This window comes from Pelobates fuscus, chromosome 2, assembly GCF_036172605.1.
Source record: "Pelobates fuscus isolate aPelFus1 chromosome 2, aPelFus1.pri, whole genome shotgun sequence".
Taxonomy (NCBI): domain Eukaryota; kingdom Metazoa; phylum Chordata; class Amphibia; order Anura; family Pelobatidae; genus Pelobates; species Pelobates fuscus.
Genome location: NC_086318.1, coordinates 423,942,011 through 423,964,922, shown reverse-complemented (window position 1 = coordinate 423,964,922; position 22,912 = coordinate 423,942,011). Strand labels below are relative to the sequence as shown.

Genomic DNA, 22,912 nt, shown 5'->3' with positions numbered 1-22,912 from the left:
GTTTCTGCTGAGCAGTTTGCTGTCTCTTGGGCGTTCATGCGTATCATGTTGTTTGAATGCAGTTTTTGGCTGCAGGTTTCAGAACAATATGGAACTGGAAAAGCATGTAGAAATCAGGACACAAAATGAATAAAGGGAACGGGAAAACAAGTGAAGAAGAAAAGCTCGAAACTTACATTTGTTTACCCTTGGAAAAAATGGATTATTAACTTTTTTTTTTTTTTTTTTAAATGTTGAGTCCATTTAAAAAAAAAATATTCCATTATCTTTTCATTAATATGAGACACATAAAGTCCTGCATTAACACTTGAAAAAAGAAATGAGTATGTTTAATATATATATATATATATATATATATATATATATATATATATATATATTTCCTTTTTGAGTGCTTTTTGAAATCTTTGTGCTAAACACAATATTAACTCTTTAAGGACACATGACGGAAATATTCCGTCATGATTCCTTTCTATTCCAGAAATTGTGTCCTTAAGGGGTTAAAGAAACACTATAGGGTCAGGAACACAAACATGTATTCCTGACCCTATAATGCAAAACCCACCATTTTGGTGGCTTGCCCCCCCCTCCCCCTCCCCAGCCCCCTTAAAAGTGAATAAAACTCTCCTTATTTACAGTGCCACACGGGTCTGCTGGTGCTGATACTGCCCCTTTGGTGACATCAGCACTGCCGATTTTGTTTATGGCTAAAATCGGCAAGGGGACGGGACCAAACACAATTTTGGCCAATCAGCACCTCGTCATAGAGATGCATTGAATCCATGCAGAGCGTGGAGTCGCTGAACGGTACTGCCTACTGTGCAGCACTGCCAGGAAGCACCTCCAAAGGCCATCTGAGGAGTGGCCACTTGGAGGTGTCCCTAGGGGCAATGTAAACACTGCCTTTTCTTTGAAAAGTCACTGTTTGCATGATTAATGCCTGCTTACAAATGTTATACTCACCAGAACAACTTAAGTTTTAGTTGTTCTGGTGACTACAGTGTCCCTTTAAATATTATATACTTTTTTTTTTTTTTGTTTCTTGATCAATTAAATTGACAGGGCCAACTTATCCATTGGGTGAACCTAAGCACCTAGAGTGGGATGCAAGGGTCCTCCTGAACTGCTGAACACTGCTCGAGAATATCTCATTCTGCATCTGACTTCCTCCACTACAAATTAATGCTACACTTGTACAGCTTAGCTCTTTCCTCTGCAAAAGAAAAAAAACATCAATACCCTCATAAGAACACTCTCTCGAGCCCCCAAACACCTCTTATACTCTTAACTCTCTACTTAGCCCTGTAGCATCTCCTCCTCATTTGACTAACTTGACTGCTACAAACTTCACAACTCACTTCACCGAGATGATTTCTGCTATAAGGGAAGAGATCTCAAATTTATCTCCTTCCCCGACACTTGCACCTGCTATGCCAGAAGAGGTTACTGCTCTGGTTCGGTCCTCCCACCACATCACCGTTTCCCTCGATCCTATTCCCTCACATTTCATTCACATTCTGTCTAATTTCTCTTTCTCTGCCTTTCACTAAAATATTCTCACTCTCGCTTTCCTCTGGCATGTTTACTCCACTTTGCAAGCATGCAACCATTACTCCAATTCTAAAAAAAACCCTAGCTAACTACTACTGTTTGTCTCCAAGATCGAGAGAGTTGTGTATGCAAGATGGACTGACTTCCTTCAATTCAACTCTCTGCTCGATCTGATTTCGTGTGGATTCTGCAAACATCATTCTGTCGCAATGGCCCTGACTAAAGTGTCCAATTATTAAATTGTTGCTAAATTTAGTGGTCGCTACTCTCTCCTAATTGCCCTAGACCTTTCTGTTGCTTTCAACACTGTTAATTATCAGCAATATCTACTCATCCTCCATAATCTTGGTCTACAAGACTCTGCTCTTTCCTGGTTCACCTCCCATCTTTACTAGCACTCTTGCAATGTTTCTTTTTCTCCCCAGAAACACTCTTCTTTGTCCTCTTCTCTACAACCCAACTCTACTTTCTCTACTCCAACTGTGTCATCCAAAAATTCTTTCCCTTCATTGTAAACTAAACTATTCCACAAATACAACTTCCACAATGATCTTGTAGCTATAATGCTGTTAAAGTATCATGGAGATGTAGTCAACAATATCTGGAGTACCAAAGCTGGTCCTCCGCACCCTCTGTTCCTGTGCATCCAACTCTTCTTGTTGCAAATACTTGTCTATTAGTCCACCTATTGTACAGCACTATGGAATTTGGTGCTTTATAAATAATAAAAATCATAATAATCAGGGTTGTTGCTACAATACTGTCTCGGCACCAGATAGGCATGATCACGTAACCGCACTAGAAGTAACCACAGGTAGCCTCATACCACACATTGGTTTCGATCCAATCTGCCTCCCATACGATCCCATATTCACGTGGCATTGTGACAGATGCTGGCCAGTTTGCGACAGTCCATTTATAGCTCCACGTCCCCTGCTGACATAATTTACATGAACGCGCATAGTCATTTCGATGCGCACGTTTTGGTGTCACAAGGGCGATTCTGACAAATCCATGCCATCCTAGTGTGATTTTAAACCAATTTTAGATTTTCTTCTGTGCATTATCATGGTTTCCATGGTTTCGCTGTTTAAGACTTTGCAGCTAACACAATTAATTTCCTCCACAACTCGAAGTAATATGAAAATCACTAACCATACCTTGCTAGATTGGATTCTCTTCAGTTGTCCTGATAGACTATAGGAGGCGGGCTTCCTAACAATTTCAGTAACCCCTCCTAGTTTACTGCGTGCACAAAATAAAGGCCTAAAACCTCATTTAAAGTTTTAATCTCTAGGACTAACCTCAAATTTCATCTTGAATCCTTTCAAACTGATCTCAAGAACCTCCCATGAAACAGAGTAAGTGCAATCCATGATCTAATTCTGGACTGTGCAATTGAATTCTTTCAGTCTGAACTCTTGCATGTTTGGAATTTGCATGCCCCACTCCGTAAAGTGCAAGTAAAAGGGGCACATCTGCCTTGGGTTACAGTTGACCTCATTCAAATATTTCAGTTTTAAGATTCATTGTGATCAAGTTCAAGCATACTGGCTCCATGAACAATCACTGTGCCTACAGACAATGGTGAAATTCATGCACAAAACAAACACAAATGGCAAAGGCCCAATATTTCAATGAAAATTTGAACAATAACATTTTAAACCCAAGAAACTTTTGGAAAAATCAAAAGTAACATACCATTTTAATTGGCTTAGTTTGTTACATTTGATCATCTCAGCCACGGAGCGTCTTACCATGGAGCTGAAGGAAAGGGGAGTAAATTCACATTGTTAAAGTATGGTGGGTGTTTAGAAAGTAATTTTAAACACTATAGTGTCAAGAATACATGTTTGGAGAGGGGAGTGGGAGGTGTGGGGGAGTGGATTGGACACCTGGTGTCTAGTTCATCTACAACACCAGAAACCCTTGGGCTGGTTTTGATAATTGACATCGCAAAAAGCAATGCGTTTACTAAAAGATCTATCTGCATTTATATTTATACTTTGTCTATGTAACGTTTTAAAATGATCTTCAAACTGTTACATCCTTATTTATCATGTAATCTGTACAGTGTCCATTTTCAGACATTGGTAAATATCATATCAGATCAAGTACAGATTTCCACTTGACTAGGGATTTGACAATGTCCTAAAGCAGAGACCGTGTCTGTCTGGTTCCAGAGATGCACGCTTTTTAAAATGTCTCTTAGGATGTAGTTATTTTGGCAGGATTAATTTTCAGTGTTTAACAATGGTGTTCTTTTACTTTTTTTTTGCTTTTTCATTTTTGCTTCTTTTAACTCCTAGTAAAATATATTTATTTTCTGTACTGATACAGCATATGACAAGTATCATACACGATCTTTGGGAATATCTCAATTCTGATGCATTTTAACTATTTGTGTGTGTGTGTAATGGGAATTGTATTGTACAATGTTGCAGTAATATACTCAGGGCCGTCTATAATATGAATAGGACCCTGGGCAAAGTATTTTCTTGGGCCCCCTAGGCCCTGCCCCTCCCCCCCCCCAATTACGCCCAAACCCCAATCACACTGACAGACCTTCTGACACATACACACACACACAGATACATACTGACACACATACACTGACACAAATATATACTTATATACATTCAGACATACTGACACACACTGACAGATATACTGAAACACACACAGACACCTTCACTGACAGATGTATTGACATACACAGACATTCTGACACACACACAGACATACTGACACACACAGGCATACTAACATACACACCGACAGACATGCTGAAACACACACACACACACGCACACAGACATACTGACACAAACACACACACACACGCACACAGACATACTGACATACACACACACAGACATACTGACATACACACACGGACATACTGACATACACACACACAAACATACTGACATACACACACACGGACATACACACACACACACTGACACACACACACAGACATACTGACATACACACACACACAGACATACTGACATACACACACACACACACACACACTGACACACACACACATAGACATACTGACACACACACTGACACACACCCACAGACATACTGACACACACACACAGACATACTGACACACACACACAGACATACTGACACACAGACACTGACACACACACACAGACATACTGACACACACACACAGAGACATACTACTGACACACACACACATTTAGCCACCCTCCAGGTTCTTACCTTTTCCTGGAGGGTGGTTTCCCTGGGGTCCAGTGGCAGGCTGAGGCAGATGGGAGTTCTCCTCTAGAACTCCCCTCCTCCTGCCTTTCTCCTCCCGCGCGGCTATTATCTCCGGTGGGAGGAAGTGACGCTCGGCACTCACTTCCTCCCAGCCGGCACAGGAAGGGGCCCGGTCGCGCTGTTTAAGCGTCACAGCGCCCGACCGGCCCCTGCTCACACATGCTTACCGGGTGGCCCTTAGTGCATGGGCCACCCGGGGGGCCTCCTTAGTTGGCGGGCTGGTGCGGCTCTGTGCAGCCGCACCGCAGGGTACATGGGGGCTGCTCAAATCGCGGGGCCCACGGGGCAGCTGCTCTGGGGCCCCCCAGGAGCAACTGGGCCCGGGGCAGCTGCCCCGTTTGCCCCGCGCTAAAGACGGCCCTGAATATACTCACCGTTACACTGCCTGGCTGAAGATCTCTAGGTCCGGGCAGTGTTTAAAAACAATTAGAGCACTTCTGTTTTCATATAAGACAATTTAGTCACACATTTTTTTTTTCATTATTTTCATTGTTTTAATATATAATTTTCTTTCATAGTTTTACTATATCTGGCTAGCCTCTTCAGGGCATCCCATGAACACTGATGTGTGATATTTTGATTACCGGTATATTGATAGAAGTGTAGGTATGAATGTATGGATGTAGATCATTTTTTATTGCATTCTTTCTTTTTGGTATAAGTCAGGCAATCCACATTAAAATCACGGACAACTTGCATAACTCTAATTTTGTAGCTTATGATTCCTCATTAAAAGAATCTTCATTAGGTGCATTTTTATTATTTATTTATTTTCTTCATATGATCAGAAGTGTTACTTAATGATTGCAGTGATTTACATCATTATGTTTAGTTTCATTATGTTTTATTGTCTGCTCTAAAAATATGGCCGTACAGAACAGAGGAAATATTTTATAATTGTTTTAAGCTGCCGATTCCAAGAATTTCTGCTTATTTTAACATGGCACATGAGTATCTGACAACATGTAGGCGTCTCTTGTCCTTTGTTGTAATATCTAAATTAATAGGCAATTATTTCAGAAGTTAGTTTATCTCCACCGTTCTCATTTAATGTAATATTGTAGGTTGTATGAACTTACTGGAGCAATTTGTGTCTTTCTTATGGAGAAACGATTTTTAAAAATGTATTATCATTTACATTGTTTCTTGTTGTTGTAGGTATCAAATATCTGATACTGATTGTATCCCTAACACTGCAATTAAACAAAGTAATACTTTGCCCAGATTTAGCAACAATTGTATTATTCAGTAGGGATTCTTTTAAAAATAAATCTATATAAAATTGATTTTCTTACTCCTCCTGGGTGGTATGTTTATTCCTCATTCTCGGGTCCTCTACCAGAGGCCTGAGAGTCTAAGGGTTCTGCGTAGTACGTTAGCTATTCCTAGAATGTCTGGACGGCGATCTCAGATGTCCCACCTGAAATCTGTTGAAGCCATTCCCCCAACTTGGGAGTCACAGTCCTGAGTGCTCCTATCACAACTGGGACTACTACTGCCTTCACTTTCCACATCCTTTCTAGCTCTTCTTTCAGTCCTTGGTATTTCTCCACCTTATCATGTCACTTCTTCCTGATGTTATAGTAACTGGGTATTGACACATCCACCATGATTGCAGTCTTCCCTTCCTTGCCTACCACCATGATGTCTGGTTGGTTGGCAGCACTTGTTTGTCTATCTGAATCTTTAAGTCCCACAGGATTCTAGCCTTGTCATTCTCAACTACTCTTTGTGGTAAATTCCATCTAGACTAAGGCAGGTCCAATCCATATTCTGTGTACATGTTTTGGTACACAATCCCAGCAACTCGGTTTGTGCCTCTCCGTGTATGCTGTTCCTGCTAACATCTTGCATCCAGCTACTAGGTGCTGTACTGTCTCAGAGGCCTCTTTGCACAGTCTTCTATTGATCTGGTGCTGAGTGCCTGTTCATGTGCTGCTAGGAGTAGTGCCTCAGTGCTGTCTTTCAGCCCTGCATTTTCCAACTACTGGTAGGATTTTGTCATGTGAGATACATCCACAATCTGCTGGTGGTACACCTAATGGAGATATTTGCCTTTGTCTCTATTCCTACAAGGTTTTGGGAAATCCTTGTAAGATTTACTGCTGCCTTAAAGTATATAGTGAGCACCTAATTTTTGTGTTTTTATCAAATTACACAGCATTGGAAAATTTCAAAGAACTTTCCCACGCTGTGTAAAATGACACAGAGCACTCTGATTGGTTGGATTTCAAGCCAACCAATTAGAGTGCTGTCACAGGTAAATGTAGAGACTTACACTTTATAAGCCATTCCCTGCCGTGCGGAGCTCATTCTGTGAAGAAGGATTATTTATTACCGTCGGGATTATTTATTTATTTAGGGTCTCCACCCGCCGCTCATGGGTGGGGACCTGGGGGGGACATTAGGTCCCCCTCATTATTTATTTATTGACCCCACCCGCCACTCATGGGTGGGGACCTGGGGGGGACATTAGGTTACCCCGTTTATATTAATAGCCCCCACCCGTGGGTCACGGGTTGGAGTGCAGGGGGAGGAGAGGCACTATGTCCAAGGGCATGCGGGAGGATTTAACCTCACTTTTATCAATATTTTATCATAGTGATCCCCATACTGATTTATATTTAGTTTAAAATGACGGTGAGCAGCCACTGGCTGCTCGCGGTCATTTAAAACTGGATATAAATGTATCTTATGTAGAGTGTAAAGAGTACAGTAAGAATACGTGTAAAAAGTAGCTATTTAGATCAGTAGCACAGCCTTATTGTGTTACTGATCTAAATAGCTACTTTTTCATATTACAACATTGTTCTAGTTTTTGCTATAACTATTGGTTACACACACTCTTACCATAGCTATCCATCACGTCTATATAAGATACAGATTTTTATATTCAGTTTTAAATGACAGCGAGCAGCAACTGGCTGACGAAATGTCCCTACTTCACGGTGGACTTGGCACAGGTAGGGGCATGCGACAGGATTTAACCTGTGCCAAGTCCTGTCCTATTGCACTAGTTGCTGCCCAGTCACTAGTATTTAAATTTTTAAATTTTTAGCTTTAAATTTTTTTAGGCGGCATGCCGTGAGTAGGGGGCACACGCGCAGTACTGTTTTCGTTCAAAAACGAATGATTTGCAGACAAAATTAAATTTTTATTTAGTACCAAATCATTCGTACGAAACAAAAATTTTGCTGGTGCACATGTCTGGTATCCACTCTTCTTGATGATCTGGCTTGATTATTTATTTATTTTTAAATTGAAATTACTTTAAAAAAATAAATAAATTACCAAATGTCAAACATTTTAACTTAAAGGGATACTATAGTCACTAGAGCAACTACAGCTTATTGTATTTGTTCTGGTGAGTAGAATCATTCCCTTCAGGCTTCTTGCTGTAAACACTGTCTTTTGAGAGAAAATGCAGTGTTTACATTACAGCCTAGTGATAACTCCACAGGTCACTCCTCAGATGGCTGCTATAGGTGCTTTATGGGGCAGTGCTGCACATGGTCCCCTACTGCCATTCAGTGTTTCCACCCTCTGCATGCAGACACTGAACTTTCCTCCGTAGAGATTCATTGATTCAATATATCTCTATGAGGAGATGCTGATTGGCCAGGACTGTTTGGCTTGTGCTGGCTTTGCCCCTGATCTGCCTCCTTGACTGTCTCAGCCAATCCTATGAGGAAATATTATGATTGGCTCACATAAACACTTCTGATGATGTCACCTGTAAGCAGGCAGGCCAGGGGCAGATGCAGCAGCTGCAGATTTGAATACAAGTAAGATTTTACTATATTTAGGGAGGCAAGGGGGTCAGCGGTGGTAAATTGTAGTTTTAACACTATAGCGGCAGGAATACATGTTTGTGTTCCTGACCCTATAGTGTTCCTTTAAACCATTGGGAGATATTTAAAGATAAAACAGGTGCTATTGTGGGTTCAAAACACTAAACGTTATATGAAATTTAGTGTTAAAAAACAATTTCTTTGATTCAGAGAAAGAATTAAGATCCCACGGATTCATGATTTTGTGGGCCCTGCCTATCCCCTGGGCCTGAGGCAGCCATCTAGGATTCCCTTATGGTTAGTCCTTCACTGTGGTCATTGGTTTTTATTTAACACTTTGCCCCAGAATAGCACCTGGTTTTGTCTTGATAAATATTCCTCTCATTTTCAAATTTATTTTCGTTTTGTACCAGATGTAGATAGATACACTTTGTCTATTTATCTAGGTCTATCTATCTGTCTTTGTATGTTACATTGTATACCTATGTCTCATGGTATATTGATCCTTCATCAAAGCACTATATTGTCTTTTTTTTTTTTCCTCTTCCTCTTAAGACATTGAGAAAGCTTTTAAAACCTGATGTGACAGTGCTTCCCCTAAAAAAAAATCTATCAAAATCAATCATGTGGATAATGCAATATCCTCTGTGCTTGGCCGAGTAAATCATGAAAGTGTTAACTATTGAACATGGTCCATCTGCAGCCTCAGCAAATCCTATCTTTTCTTTCCCATTCAACGGCCATAAGTGTACACTAAAATTTTCAGGAAAAAAATATATGTCTGCAAGCTCTGAATCACCATAATCAGCAGTGGGATACTTTAGCAGTGAATGGAGCTCTGTCTGGACGTATGATTTTCTTTTGCCTCAAAATGACAAATTTCATTGCTTCGCCAAGCACAGATATAGAGGAAGTAATCGATCCGGAGGGGCAGCGTAGAAGCCAAAAGTGACAGGCCAAAGAGTGATTAATAGACAGCTCTCAGGTGTTACTTTATTTTCAACTTGTTTTTATTTGTGGAACCGGATGTTCTAAACTCTTATTCTTTAGAACACTTGCAGAGTATGGGGCTTAACTTGGCAATTCAGATGCTGAGCATGATGGGAAGTGTCCGTTAGTCGGGACTGTGGAGAGAAAATTATCATTGGCTTAAATTGATATGAATAACTTTATTATTGTGCTGTAAAAAGCGCACATACAAAAAGTTGTAGGCTATTATCTATCACTGTTATACTTGTCAAGTATGGGTATTTATTGTGATTTTGGTAATGTATGAATAAATAGTTTTTCAATGGGTTTATGTTTTAATTACAAAAATCTCTATCTTTTTTTTATCAACCTGCCCCTCTGTGGGTCACAAGGCCATACTTATCCATATCTGTGCCATCTTGTACTGCATTTGTGCAAAGTTCAAAGCCATCTGTGAAAGCACTTGAGCAACCACACAATGCTGGAGTAGTTTTGTTCATGAAAAAAAGAAAGAAAGAAAGAAACTACCTGGCAAGCTAATAGAAACCATAACTGTGTGTTGAGGTTGACAAGTGTTTGTTCATGTTTTGTGTGTGTGTATATGTATATGTGTGTATATATGTATATGTATATGTGTGTGTATATATATATATATATATAATATATTTATTTTGTTTTATAGATTATACACTGCTCAAAAAAAAATAAAGGGAACACAAAAATAACACATCCTAGATCTGAATGAATTCAATATTCTTCTGAAATACTTTGTTCTTTACATAGTTGAATGTGCTGACAACAAAATCACACAAAAATAAAAAATTGGAAATCAAATTTTTCAACCCATGGAGGTCTGGATTTGGAGTCACACTCAAAATTAAAGTGGAAAAACACACTACAGGCTGATCCAACTTTGATGTAATTTCCTTAAAACAAGTCAAAATGAGGCTCAGTAGTGTGTGTGGCCTCCACGTGCCTGTATGACCTCCCTACAATGCCTGTGCATGCTCCTGATGAGGTGGCAGACGTTCTCCTGAGGGATCTCCTCCCAGACCTGGACTAAAGCATCTGCCAACTCCTGGACCGTGTTATGGTGCAACGTGACGTTGGTGGATGGAGCGAGACATGTTGTACCAGATGTGCTCAATTGGATTCAGGTCTGGGAAATGGGCGGGCCAGTCCATAGCATCAATGCCTTCATCTTGCAGGAACTGCTGACGCACTCCAGCCACATGAGGTCTAGCATTGTCTTGCATTAGGAGGAACCCAGGGCCAACCGCACCAGCATATGGTCTCACAAAGGGTCTGAGGATCTCATCTCGGTACCTAATGGCAGTCAGGCTACCTCTGGTGAGCACATGCAGGGCTGTGCGGCCCCCCAAAGAAATGCCACCCCACACCATTACTGACCCACTGCCAAACCAGTCATGCTGGAGAATCTTGCAGGCAGCAGAACATTCTCCACGGCGTCTCCAGACTGTCACGTCTGTCAAATGTGCTCAGTGTGTACCTGCTTGCATCTGTGAAGAGCACAGGGTGCCAGTGGCGAATTTGCCAATATTGGGGTTCTCTGGCAAATGCCAAATGTCCTGCAAACGTTAAGCACAACCCCCACCTGTGGACGTTGGGCCCTCATACCACCCTCATGGAGTCTGTTTCTGACCGTTTGAGCAGACACATGCACATTTGTGGCCTGCTGGAGGTCATTTTGCAGGGCTCTGGCAGTGCTCCTCCTGCTCCTCCTGTTCCTCCTTGCACAAAGGCAGAGGTAGCGGACCTGCTGCTGGGTTGTTGCCCTCCTACGGCCTCCTCCACGTCTCCTGATGTACTGGCCTGTCTCCTGGTAGCGCCTCCATGCTCTGGACCCTATGATGACAGACACAGCAAACCTTCTTGCCACAGCTCGCATTGATGTGCCATCCTGGATGAGCTGCACTACCTGAGCCACTTGTGTGGGTTGTAGACTCTGTCTCATGCTACCACTAGAGTGAAAGCACCGCCAGCATTCAAAAGTGACCAAAACATCAGCCAGGAAGCATAGGAACTGAGACGTGGCCTGTGGTCACCACCTGCAGAACCACTCCTTTATTGGGGGTGTCTTGCTAATTGCCTATAATTTCCACCTGTTGTCTATCCCATTTGCACAACAGCATGTGAAATTGATTGTCAGTCAGTGTTGCTTCCTAAGTGGACAGTTTGATTTCACAGAAGTGTGATAGACTTGGAGTTACATTGTGTTGTTTAAGTGTTCCCTTTATTTTTTTTGAGCGGTGGATATTAATATACAGTATGTTATATTTATTATTTATGTGTTGTAACTTTTATTAATGAGAAAATAAATAGTGCAGCGCACTCAGACTACAAAATACAAAAAACAAAGAAGGCTACTAAAATGCCTAACTGAGTATAAATATGGGATTTGGTTAGTAACTTTTATTATACACATTTGAAAAAATAAAGGCGTTGAAACAAGAGTAACGTTTGGGAATCTGTAAATATTTTTCCGTTGACCTGCTCCCATGGCCTTTATATTGAAAAGAATATTCGTTATGGCTGCTTTGTCCTTTTCATTCTCTGTAGAGAAGAAGCCTCTTTTATACAGTGTGAGATGTTTTGGGTTAATTAGGAGAAGTACTATTCTCTCATTCAGTTGTTTCAGTTTGCAGATAATTGTTACAGGTGTTCGCTCCTATAATTAAGTGATTTGTGCTGTAATTAGTTTTCATACATCCACATTTTTAATGTTTGCACTCTAAATAAAGGTTGAATAATTTGAATAATTGGTTTATGTTCTGCATTATAGACAGCCCTATATTTTAAAGAGTAATGAGTAAGAGGGGCACCGGCATGACAAGCACCCTTTAGGTCAAGCATGTCAAACTCAAAGGCTAACACGGGCTAAGTAAACAAGGTTTAAGTTTACGCGGGCCACAAAAAAACAATAACTTCAGTTTTCATAGAAACGTAGGTTTATTTAGAAAAGTACAGTGCAGTATAAAAAAGTACAGTATAAAAATGTTGCCTAAAGGACATCCTCGCTCTCGTAGGGCTACAAAGTAAACAAAAGAGCTAACTTATTTTAAGAAGACGCGCATTTGCATGTTGCCTATGTTCCAGTCCAACTAACATGACATATTAAGAAAAGTTTGGTAATGGTGAATGTAATGGTGAATGTAATGGTGAATGTATGCTGTTCATTTCACGTATGAAAGCATTGGGAGGCTATTGTGCATGTGTGGCAAAAAGCTGCGCCGTCAATCAGCATCTCCATGGGAAGCGTTCAGCGCCTCCATGCAGGCCAAATCTGATACACTGCCCCCTCTTCCTCCTCTAATACACTGCCCACAAATCCAACACACTGCCCCCTCCCCATATTCTAATACACTGCCCACAAATCCAATAGATTACACCCCTCCCTCCACTCTAATACACTACCCCCTCCACCCAATCTAATACACTGTTCCTTAATATAATACACTGCCCATCCTCTCTCCACTCTAATTTAATACACTGCCCTCACTCTCCCAATTTAACAGACTACCTCCCCCCTCCCACCAATCTAATATACTGCCCCGCTTCCTCCACCAATTTAATACACTGAAATATCTTTCCTGTCTTGCGACTGGTCACAGCCACAACACAAAGTGGCCCCAGGGCAGATGGGTCGCAAATATATCCATATTGGGCGCATGTTTGACATGCTTGCTTTAAGTAGTTTATCTCCCAGGAAATGAGCCATTCCTTGCAAAGGGTGTGTGGAAATGATGGCAGCCACACCACATTTCTATCAGTTTAAACATGGACTGGTTCACTCAATGGGCCAAGCTGTGGACCACACATGGTCAGTTGATGTCTTGGCTTTATCTCTGAGGAGGAGAGAGCGATCCACTCCCATAGTTTGTCAAAATTTGCTGCAGTGAAGAGTCCTCAATGTGTCTTTAAATTTCATGGTGCTTCTAATGACATTTTTCTTTTAAGGCACAACATGTCTCATGTGTACAGTGATATTAAATGTTTTCCCTTTAGCTTTTAATAGGAGTAAGGGTTTGCTTGTGTCGAAAACTGGTAAAACTGAAATTTTTCCAAATGTAGACGTCTTGTCGATGTCTGTGGACTGATGAATTAATTGTCTGGTCTTCAACTTTTGGGTCCTGAGTTGCCAAATTATAGTCTTGAATAAGAAAAATCCCATGAATAATGTCTTTTAAAAGGATGATAGAAATTGCCTTTTAACAACAAGTGTGGAACCCAGAAGGGATCTTAAAATATTTGCCGTATAGCGAAGTAGAATGGAGATGTATGTATGTTTGTTTATATTTTGTATTTTTTTTTTCTTATTTTGTTTTCTATGTGCTTAATAAAAATTAAAACCTGAATATATTAAATTTGGGTTCGAACGTCTGCTCAAAGTCCAGATTCGCATAGACAGGTAAACAAATCAATAAAAATCGAATTCAGTAGAAAATGGATACTTTTAGTCTCCTCATATTTCATTCATGCGACCCATAACATTGTTACTGAATCATAATGTTTCATTCTCGTGCAGGAGCAAACGCTGGCTTTAAGGAAGGAGGGGATTGGCGTTGTTCTAGACTCTGAGCTCCCTCATCTCATTGGGATTGATGATGATCTCCTCAGCACTGGCATTATTCTGTATCACTTGAAGGTAAGAAAGAAAAGTGCCCCATTTCCTCATGCTAAGCTGCCGACTTTTTAATCTTTTTGAATTGCACACCAGCTGATCTCACTTTAATTTAAATGCCATACCCAATAAATGTCATTGCGCTCTTTGTTTTGAGTGCATACATAATGCTTCAGAAACGAAGCCGACTGTTTTTTGTTTTTGTTTAACTATTCAAGATTGTGTAGAAAAGCGGATGAACTACTGTTGACTGTTTTACTTCTAGAATTTATTGTAATTTACTCAATAATATTAAACTTATTTTTTTTATGTTTGTTTAAAATAAACTTGTGCTTTTTGAAAAGATAATGGCAGCAATGTTTCAGCTGCTCTGTAATATTTTTCATTATAGCGTTATAAATTTTTTTTTTTTTAAATTAAACATGTCATTTTGTTTTTTTAATAGTATTTCCATTTCCATGTTTTTCCCAAAACCTGTTGCATTTTAAATTGGTTATTGTGTCAAAGATGGTTGATGAAGTTGCACATTATATGTTTTTTGATGAGCGAAGAAGAGTGTGCAATCAGTGGAAGTTAAAGGTACACTACAAACGTCATAACCCTTACAGCCAGGATGGATGCTCTTGGTGCTCTCCCAGGCTAAGATGTCAGATTAATTAAGAATGGTTTGATAAATGACCTTGGTCCCTCCAGGTGCCTGTCTTAGCCTCTCCTATGGAAAGCTCTGCCACTGAGCTATGCCAGCCCATGTAGGGTTGCTCTAAGCTCACACTCTCGGCAAATGAGCGTGACCCTGCCCACCGGCCTTATCTCTTAGGACCTTACAGGATCTTCTGGCACCAGGGGAGGCAACAAAAGGTGCCTGGTGGGACCTATATAAGTTGTCATATCTATCTTAAATGGTTTGACTACTTATTCTAAATGGGCACCGGGTCATGGCTGGCACCATAACCAAAACAGCAGGCTCTACTGGTTATTATGCGTGGAGTGCTCCTTTTAATTAACATTAACATGTTTACTGAACCTTCAAAAAGAAGGATCATAAGATAAAATAGTAAGTTTAGTAGGGTTCATAATTAAATAAAAACTGAGTAAAACTTCATAGTTTATCACAGTGAGTTAGAACTTCATAATAATAAAGCCAACATATTATAGCAAAAAACAAAATTTTATTTTATGTCCACCTCTAATTTTGAATTCTGGACAATTCGCACATTATTAAAAAACCCTCAAAGTGTAATTGTGGAAGACATGAGGGCATCGATCATATGACCCCATGGCAATTGGAAAAACTAAGGGGACTGGGATTTCCTTAGGTAGAAGTGGGCTAGTGACAATAATTTGAAAAGCACAGGAGCTTTTGGTTCAAGTAGAATTCTGCACAGGTTAATGCAAGTGTTCAATTTCTTTTCAGGAGGGGCGTACATATGTTGGAAGAGAGGATGCAGCTGCTGAACAAGATATTGGTAATTTATCTCAAAATTACTTTTCTAATTAATGTGTCACTTTCGATTTTGAGAAATAGTGGAGGCTTAAATGATTGTATTAAAACACATTGCAGCCAATACAAAAACATCCACACAAATATAATTTTATCAATATTACAAGCATTTACATAGCGCCAATATATTCTGCAGAGCTTTACAGTTATAAGAGACAAGTGCTGAAGGAAGCCCTGCTCAAACAAGCTTACAGTCTAGGAGGAAGTGGGAAAGACACACGAGGAATAACAGCAGGTCAGAGGGTAGGAGGCACGAATGAGTATGATGTCTGTGTCAAAATCGGCAAACCGTGGGAGGGAAGAGAGTGAGCTGGGCTATGAAGGCGAGGGGACTGAGCAGGGCGTTTGTAACGAGAGAAGAGTCACCCATGAAGTGGTTGGATTTCCTAAAGCGTTACCCTTCAGTGATTTCTTGTAGGACTGCAGGCTAGGGGAGAGTCTATAGACACATTGTGGGTACACTACACTCACATTACTAGCTACAGCACCAAAAAGTACCCACAGCACTTTTCACATCACAGTACCAGATTGCACTTGCCACAGCAGCAGCAGACTGCACACAAAGCTACTGCCACATCACTAGGTAGCGTGCACAGCACTTACTACAGTACACTCACTCTACTAGCTACAGCACCAAAAAAGTACCCACTGTATCAGATTGCACCACATCACTTCCCGCACCTTATAAATGCCAGTAATAATAATAATAGTAAAGGGCCCTGGAAGGGGGTCTCTCTTACAGAGGCCGTCTTAGGATCCATTAGAGAGTCTCTCTAATGAAAAAAATATGTCTTTTGAATGACTTACCCGTCTTTGTGTATCCTACCCCCTTTAGATTATTTTATCCTCCATTTTTCCCCTTTGTGTCTTACACCTCACAATTTTCCCATTTGTGTTTCTCTTGCCCCTCCATGTGTCTCATTTCCTGCCACCCTCTCGCTCTATATCTCTTTCACCCTTCCCCTCCTGTGCCTGCTGACCTCCAAGTAGCATGGCAGAGCTCCTCTACCCAGCTTGGCCATGCTACATGCACCATTGACTGGCAGGAAGGGAAACACTGCCAGTTACTGCCAGTAACCCAGACATTGTGCCAGGAATGGATCCAGAACCTTATCTCGGGAGAGGCACTGAGTGTTAAAAACTGGTGTGTGTGTGCATGTATATGTGTGTGTGTACACACACATACACACACACACACACACACACACGTGAAGAAAAGCCAGCACTCAAGGGCTTGGTAGAAAAAAAATCTCATGTAGTTTAATCCAATGTAGTCAACATTTCAGTTCATATTTATGAACTTTCCTCAGGACATAAAAACAGAGTCAGACAACAAAGTCCTCCTTAATATGTCTGTTTATGTATCATACCACTTCTATGTACAAAGACAGAAATGCACCGTTGGTTTTCAGTGCACATTTCCGATTGCCTTGGTTTTTCTTCTAAATTGTGCTTTTTACTTGTAGCCAATGATTGACGTGTAGGGGCTTTCTTAAACCTATTCAATAAAAATAGATTATTGTGGGGTTTTTGTGTTGTTTTTTGTTGTTGTTTTTTTTTTGCTTTAGCTCAAAACTCTTCTATCTTTGGAACATGGCTTTTAATGTAAGCGTGTATTCTATAGAATTTAGAACATAAACTAATCGTTTTGAAACTGTACTATAGAAATCTATATATTTCCGATTGTTGAATCTTTCCTCAATAACCTGCCCTCTTTACATCTCCAGTTCTCCATGGCTTAGATTTAGAAAGCGAACATTGCATCTTCGAAAACCTTATTGGCACTGTAACTTTAATACCCCTGAATGAAGCTCGGTGTTCAGTCAATGGAGTGCATGCTCTTGAGCCAACTCAGCTGAATCAAGGTACTTATTACATTTTTTTTATATATAATTATCGCTATGAAAATACTAAAACTTTATTTCCGTCAGTTTTCATGTTTCTACCAATTCTAAATTCCTGCTTTACTTGGAGCTTAAAAACCAACTGTCAAGTTTGACCTTGTGTAAGTAGTAATGGAAAAGGGCATTGAAGTGACCTTTTCCAGGTGTAACAAATGAAAAGTGTTGCCAACGTCCAATAAAGTGGACCAGTCAATGTTTTAATACATGTAATGTCTGCAAATATATATACTTAGAAAATTCACTAGTCAGAGTGTGGTCAAATCATTCCGATCCCCAGAATATAATACCATTCCCTTATGTTCCTTGGAGGCATTACTAGGTTCCTCACCAAATCTCGTGAAATATTAGAAAACACAACTTAGTATGTGTAATGAAAATACAATAACTTACTATGTGTAATGAAAATACAATAACTTGGTATGTGTAATGGACTCCGTAAATTGAAAAATAAAGTGGCATATCACATCTAAATCCTTCTGTGTAAACAACCATTTTCTCAATCATTTTATGGCCTCATGTAGATTGTACATTGAAGTTCCTTAACTTGCACAACTAATCACACTTTGCATCGTCAGACTTGAACCTTCTCACTCCATGAAGTACGAAGGCGATTGTTCAAGAAAAGACCAAAATAAAATCTGAAATATAATATAATAACTTTGTTCAGAAGATATAGGGCTTTCATTAAACATCAAATGTTAATATGTGAAACATAATTTAAAATGAGTACAATTTAAAAAAAAAAAAGTGAGAAATTAAGAATTTTTTATTTTTCAAGTTAATTGTGACATTTCAACTGTGAATGTCATAATACTATTAGCTTTTACTGCAATAAAATACACAATTATTTGTATGCTGTGATGAGTACAATGATGCCCCTCATGTACAGATTTTAATGGTATTTTGGGAAGCTACAGGGTTAAATAGTTTTTAGTTTTTTACAGATTGAAATTTGCCAGCCTGATTTGCCACAGCCACTAGAGGTACTTCCTATCTCAATGTCGCCTAGTGTGCAAAACCTACATTCAGCGTCTCCATGCTCTGCACGCTCCCCTTAGAAAAGCATTGATTCAGTGCATCTCTAGGAGAAGATGCTATTTGGGGCAATGTTTTGGCGTGCATGCACAATAGCCTATTACTACTTAACTATGGGAAAAGATTTGATATCAATCTTGATGATCTCAGCCAATATAGCCATAGAGACCAGGCCGATGTGACAAGATTAAAAAAGTGAGTAAAACTACTTTTTCACTGCAATCTGAGGAGGGCTGGACACCTAAACGGCTACTCCAGCATTATAGTGTTAGGAATACACATTTGTATTTCTAACACCGTAGTGTATCTTAAAGCAGGGATTTGTACACAAAGCCTGAAGAATTACTTGTTCATTTTTGCCTAAATACTGCAACTAAGTTTCTCTGTGCGCCATTTTGAAGTGTTTGATCAGATCTTTGGTTAAAATGTGCAGACAGGGCCATCTTCAACGAGCTGCCCCAGGCCCAGTTACTCCTGAGGGGCCCAAGGCAGCGGCCCAGTGGGCCCAGCTGCCCTCAACAATTTATTTCCCCGCCCTGTAAGCAGTCCCATGCACTTATGGCCAGCCAGCAGGGGACTGGACGGACGCTGTGGCCCTGTGTGTGTCAGTATGTCTGTCAGTGTATGTGTGTGTCATTATGTCTATCAGTGTATGTGCCTTGGAACGGCTTATGATCAGTGTGTGTCAGTATGTCTACCAGTGTATGTGCCTGTGTGTGTCAGTATGTCTGTCAGTGTATGTACCTGTGTACAACATTACATGCAAGCACACTCCTGCATTGAAACGTCAACACTACAAACAAGAACACCTCCGTGTTAAACACCAAAATTATATAAAAACAAACCCCTACATTCAAAAACCAACACTACACATAAATGCACACTTGTATTTAAACTTCAACACCACCTACAACAGCATTCACACAAACATTCTCCATACAAACACATGCTTATATTCAAACACACAAACACGGCTCAGTGCTAAATACAACCCTGCAAACATGCGAAATTGGTAGAGCCCCAGCTGTCAAAGCATTGTTGGAGTTGCACGACAGATAGGGTTCTACCTTTTTGTCCAACCTTGCAATTGGGCGCCCAATAAAATTTTTGCACCAGGGCTCTTTTTTTTTGTAAATATAATTTTTATTTCCTGGATATAGGAGGTAAATATGGTTATTACTGCGTAGACTCGCAGGTCTGTGCAACTTTCAACAAGAAGTTAGAGTCAGGCATAATACGGGCACGCAGGCCCAACAAGGCTGCGGGACACGCAGGTCCCAAATAACAACAACAATAAGAGCACAAGAAGGTGAGTCCCCCCCTCCCTCCCCCGAATTCTTCCCATTTGTCTCAAGCGTCGTCGCCATCCAAAGAAGGGTAATCCCCCGTGGCTAAGCTATTGTCCCCTCAGGTTGAGAATAGCTCCCTCTAGTTGGTTACCTCTAGGGTGTCTAGTGCAGAGTACACTATCACCTCCCTTGTACCCCCTGCGGGGGCATTTATGGTCTGCCTGTGCGAGAAGGATGAGTACTTGATCTGATGGGTCGCTACTGTGGGGGTCACGTCTGTAGGGGTTCCCTATTGCCAGCTTACTATATCAGCGGAATGACATTTTGTAGGGAGGTGAACATGCATGGGCTCATTTCCAATGCCCCTATGTCATCATGGCCTTTGAGTAGCGTTTCTAGTTTGTGACTCCTGGGTAGTGGGGAAGGGAGAGGGTTAGGAAAGTGGAGGGGAGGAGGAGGAGGGTCTGTCCGTTGTCCCCTAGGTCATGTAGGCAGAGTTCAGCCCTATATTTAGTTTTGTAGCATCGTCAGGAAGTCCTGTTTCGTCGTAGTCAGTATCCAGTGAGTCCAGATGTCCAAGTATGTCTGATGCTGTTTTTCGGTAGCCAACATGGAGAGCTCCTCCACCGCTCTCGGCTCCTCCATGTGGGTGAACCATTTGAGAAGGGAAGGGGTCTCACTCTTTTTCCAGTATTGTGGAATAGTTTGTTTGGCCATGTTTAGGATGCGGATTGTGAGCGATTTTTTGTACTTAGAAATCGGTATATTCGTGTGGTGAAGCAGCATTGCTGCAGGTTGTAATGGTGGTGGGTTGTCTGAGAAGCGTGAAGTGATTGTGTGTATCTTCCTCCAGAATGGTTGGATGAGTTCGCACGCCCACCAGATATGTAGAGGTGTACCCGGTGCATTTGTGCATCTCCAGCATATGTTGGTCCCATGGGCATGCATGTATTGAGGTGTGTCTGGGGTGCAGTACCATTGCGTGAGTATCTTATAAGCTATCTCCTGGCTCTTGCTAAATATGGAGCAGTGGTGTGTGATCTCACATATCTTTTCCCACTCCCTTGCGCTGAATGTGTGGTCGAGAGCCTCCTCCCATTTGCCCATAAAGCGTGGTGTGGCCGTGGGTGTGTGTGTTTGTAGGAGGGTGTAGAGCTGCGAAATACAGTGTGGTAGCGGTTCAGGGTCTACACAGAGTTGTTCAAAGGCAGTAAGTCCCCTTGTAAGAGCTCCTGCCCGTGGTAGGGTTTTGGTGTAGCTAACTAGTTGTGCGTATCGGAATTGGGTCGTGAACGGCTGGTTAGGGTCACCGCACAGGTCAGTTAAGGACCTCAGCCCCTGACCGGAGCATACATGTCTCAGTCTCGGCAGTGGGCATTGCACCAGGGCCCTCAGTGCCCTAGGGTCCTTACCTGGTGGGAAGCCTGGGTTATGTGTAAGGGGAAGCAGTGGGGACGGGAATGTGGAGAGTGTGTGTCTACCTACACTCCCTCTCCATACCTTCAGCGTCGCTTTCGTGTATGTGGAGTAGTGTGTTTCCTTTCCGTCAGTCCCCCCGGGGAGCCACGGGATGAGGGCAGCTGGGATCCCGGCCAACCCCTCCTCCGCCTGTTTCCATAGTTTACCGACCCCAGTCTTAGACCACTCCACTACCCGTTGCAGATGGCATGCCTTGTAATATTGCCGAAAATCGGGTAAGGCTAGGCCCCCTTTGTTCCTAGGTTGGGTGAGTAGTGCATATTTTAGTCTGGGCCTCCTCCCATCCCACACAAAGGCTCCCATTGCTCGTCGAAGTGTAGTAAAGAATGAGGTGGGGATCGAGATAGGCAGAGCCTGGAAAAGGTAGAGTAATCTCGGTAGTAGGTTCATTTTAATTACTTGGATTCTACCCAGCCAGGAAATATGCGGTAGGGCCCACTCCCTCATGTCTGCTTGGAACCTAGTCAGTATCGGGGCAAAGTTTGCTGTAAAGAGCTCCGATTCCCTAACCGTCAGCCAAGTGCCGAGGTAGCGGATTTTATCAGTGGCCCAATGGAACGCGAAGCTGCGTTGGAGCTGTGTCGTTCTCCTTTTGGGTACGCTGACATTTAAAACATACGACTTGGAGAAATTGATCTTGTACCCTGACAACCTGCCGAAGGTCTGGAATTCCCGCACCAGGTTGGGGAGGGTGACCTCTGGGTGTGTTATGAAGAAAAGGAGGTCATCTGCGTATGCAGCTAGCTTATGGTGTGTGTCTCCTATGCGCACTCCCTTGATATCTGGGTGGTGGCGGATAGTAGAGAGCAGGGGTTCCAGGGCCAGGACAAACAGCAACGGAGATAGGGGACACCCCTGTCTTGTTCCGTTGTGAATTGGGAACGACTCGGTGGGCGCCCCATTGACCAGGACGTGCGCTGTCGGATGAGTATACAGGGCCTTGATCCATCCCTGCAGGTACGGTCCCACACCCAGGTGTGACAGTGTCTGAAACATATACGTCCAGCAGACCCTATCAAAGGCCTTCTCCGCGTCCGTGGACAGCAGGAGAAGGCCCGTGTCGTCCCCTGTTTTTTTGTGCATCACGGTAAGGGCCCTTATGGTGTCATCTCTGGCTTCCCTACCCATCACAAACCCCACCTGGTCCGGATGGACCAGAGAGGGTACGTGCACCTGGAGTCGGGTCGCCAGGACCTTCGCTAGCAGTTTGATGTCGTTATTTATAAGGGATATGGGCCGATAACTCCCGCAGTGCTCCCGGTCCTTACCCTCCTTCGGGATTATAGTGATGTGCGTCATGAGCGCTTGTGGGGGCAGTTCGTTGTCAGGGTACCTGAGGCCTCTACCTCTAAGGGAGGTAGAGACTTGGTGGTGTATCCGTCCAGGCGAGCTGTTTCCTCCGTTCCTCGCGGTTCATCCAGTCACTTAAACACCGGCCGCGAGGAATC

General features: G+C 41.9%; 1 protein-coding gene across 1 annotated transcript in view; it reads left to right on the top strand.

Moving 5' to 3' along the window:
* Positions 1–22,912, top strand: part of KIF16B (kinesin family member 16B) — a 303,581-nt gene that overhangs the window by 109,781 nt on the left and 170,888 nt on the right. Inside the window, exons 13-15 of the mRNA XM_063444040.1 lie at positions 14,161–14,280; positions 15,671–15,722; positions 17,485–17,622. Coding sequence (XP_063300110.1) covers positions 14,161–14,280; positions 15,671–15,722; positions 17,485–17,622 — 310 coding nt within the window. The remainder of the gene's footprint in view (positions 1–14,160; positions 14,281–15,670; positions 15,723–17,484; positions 17,623–22,912) is intronic.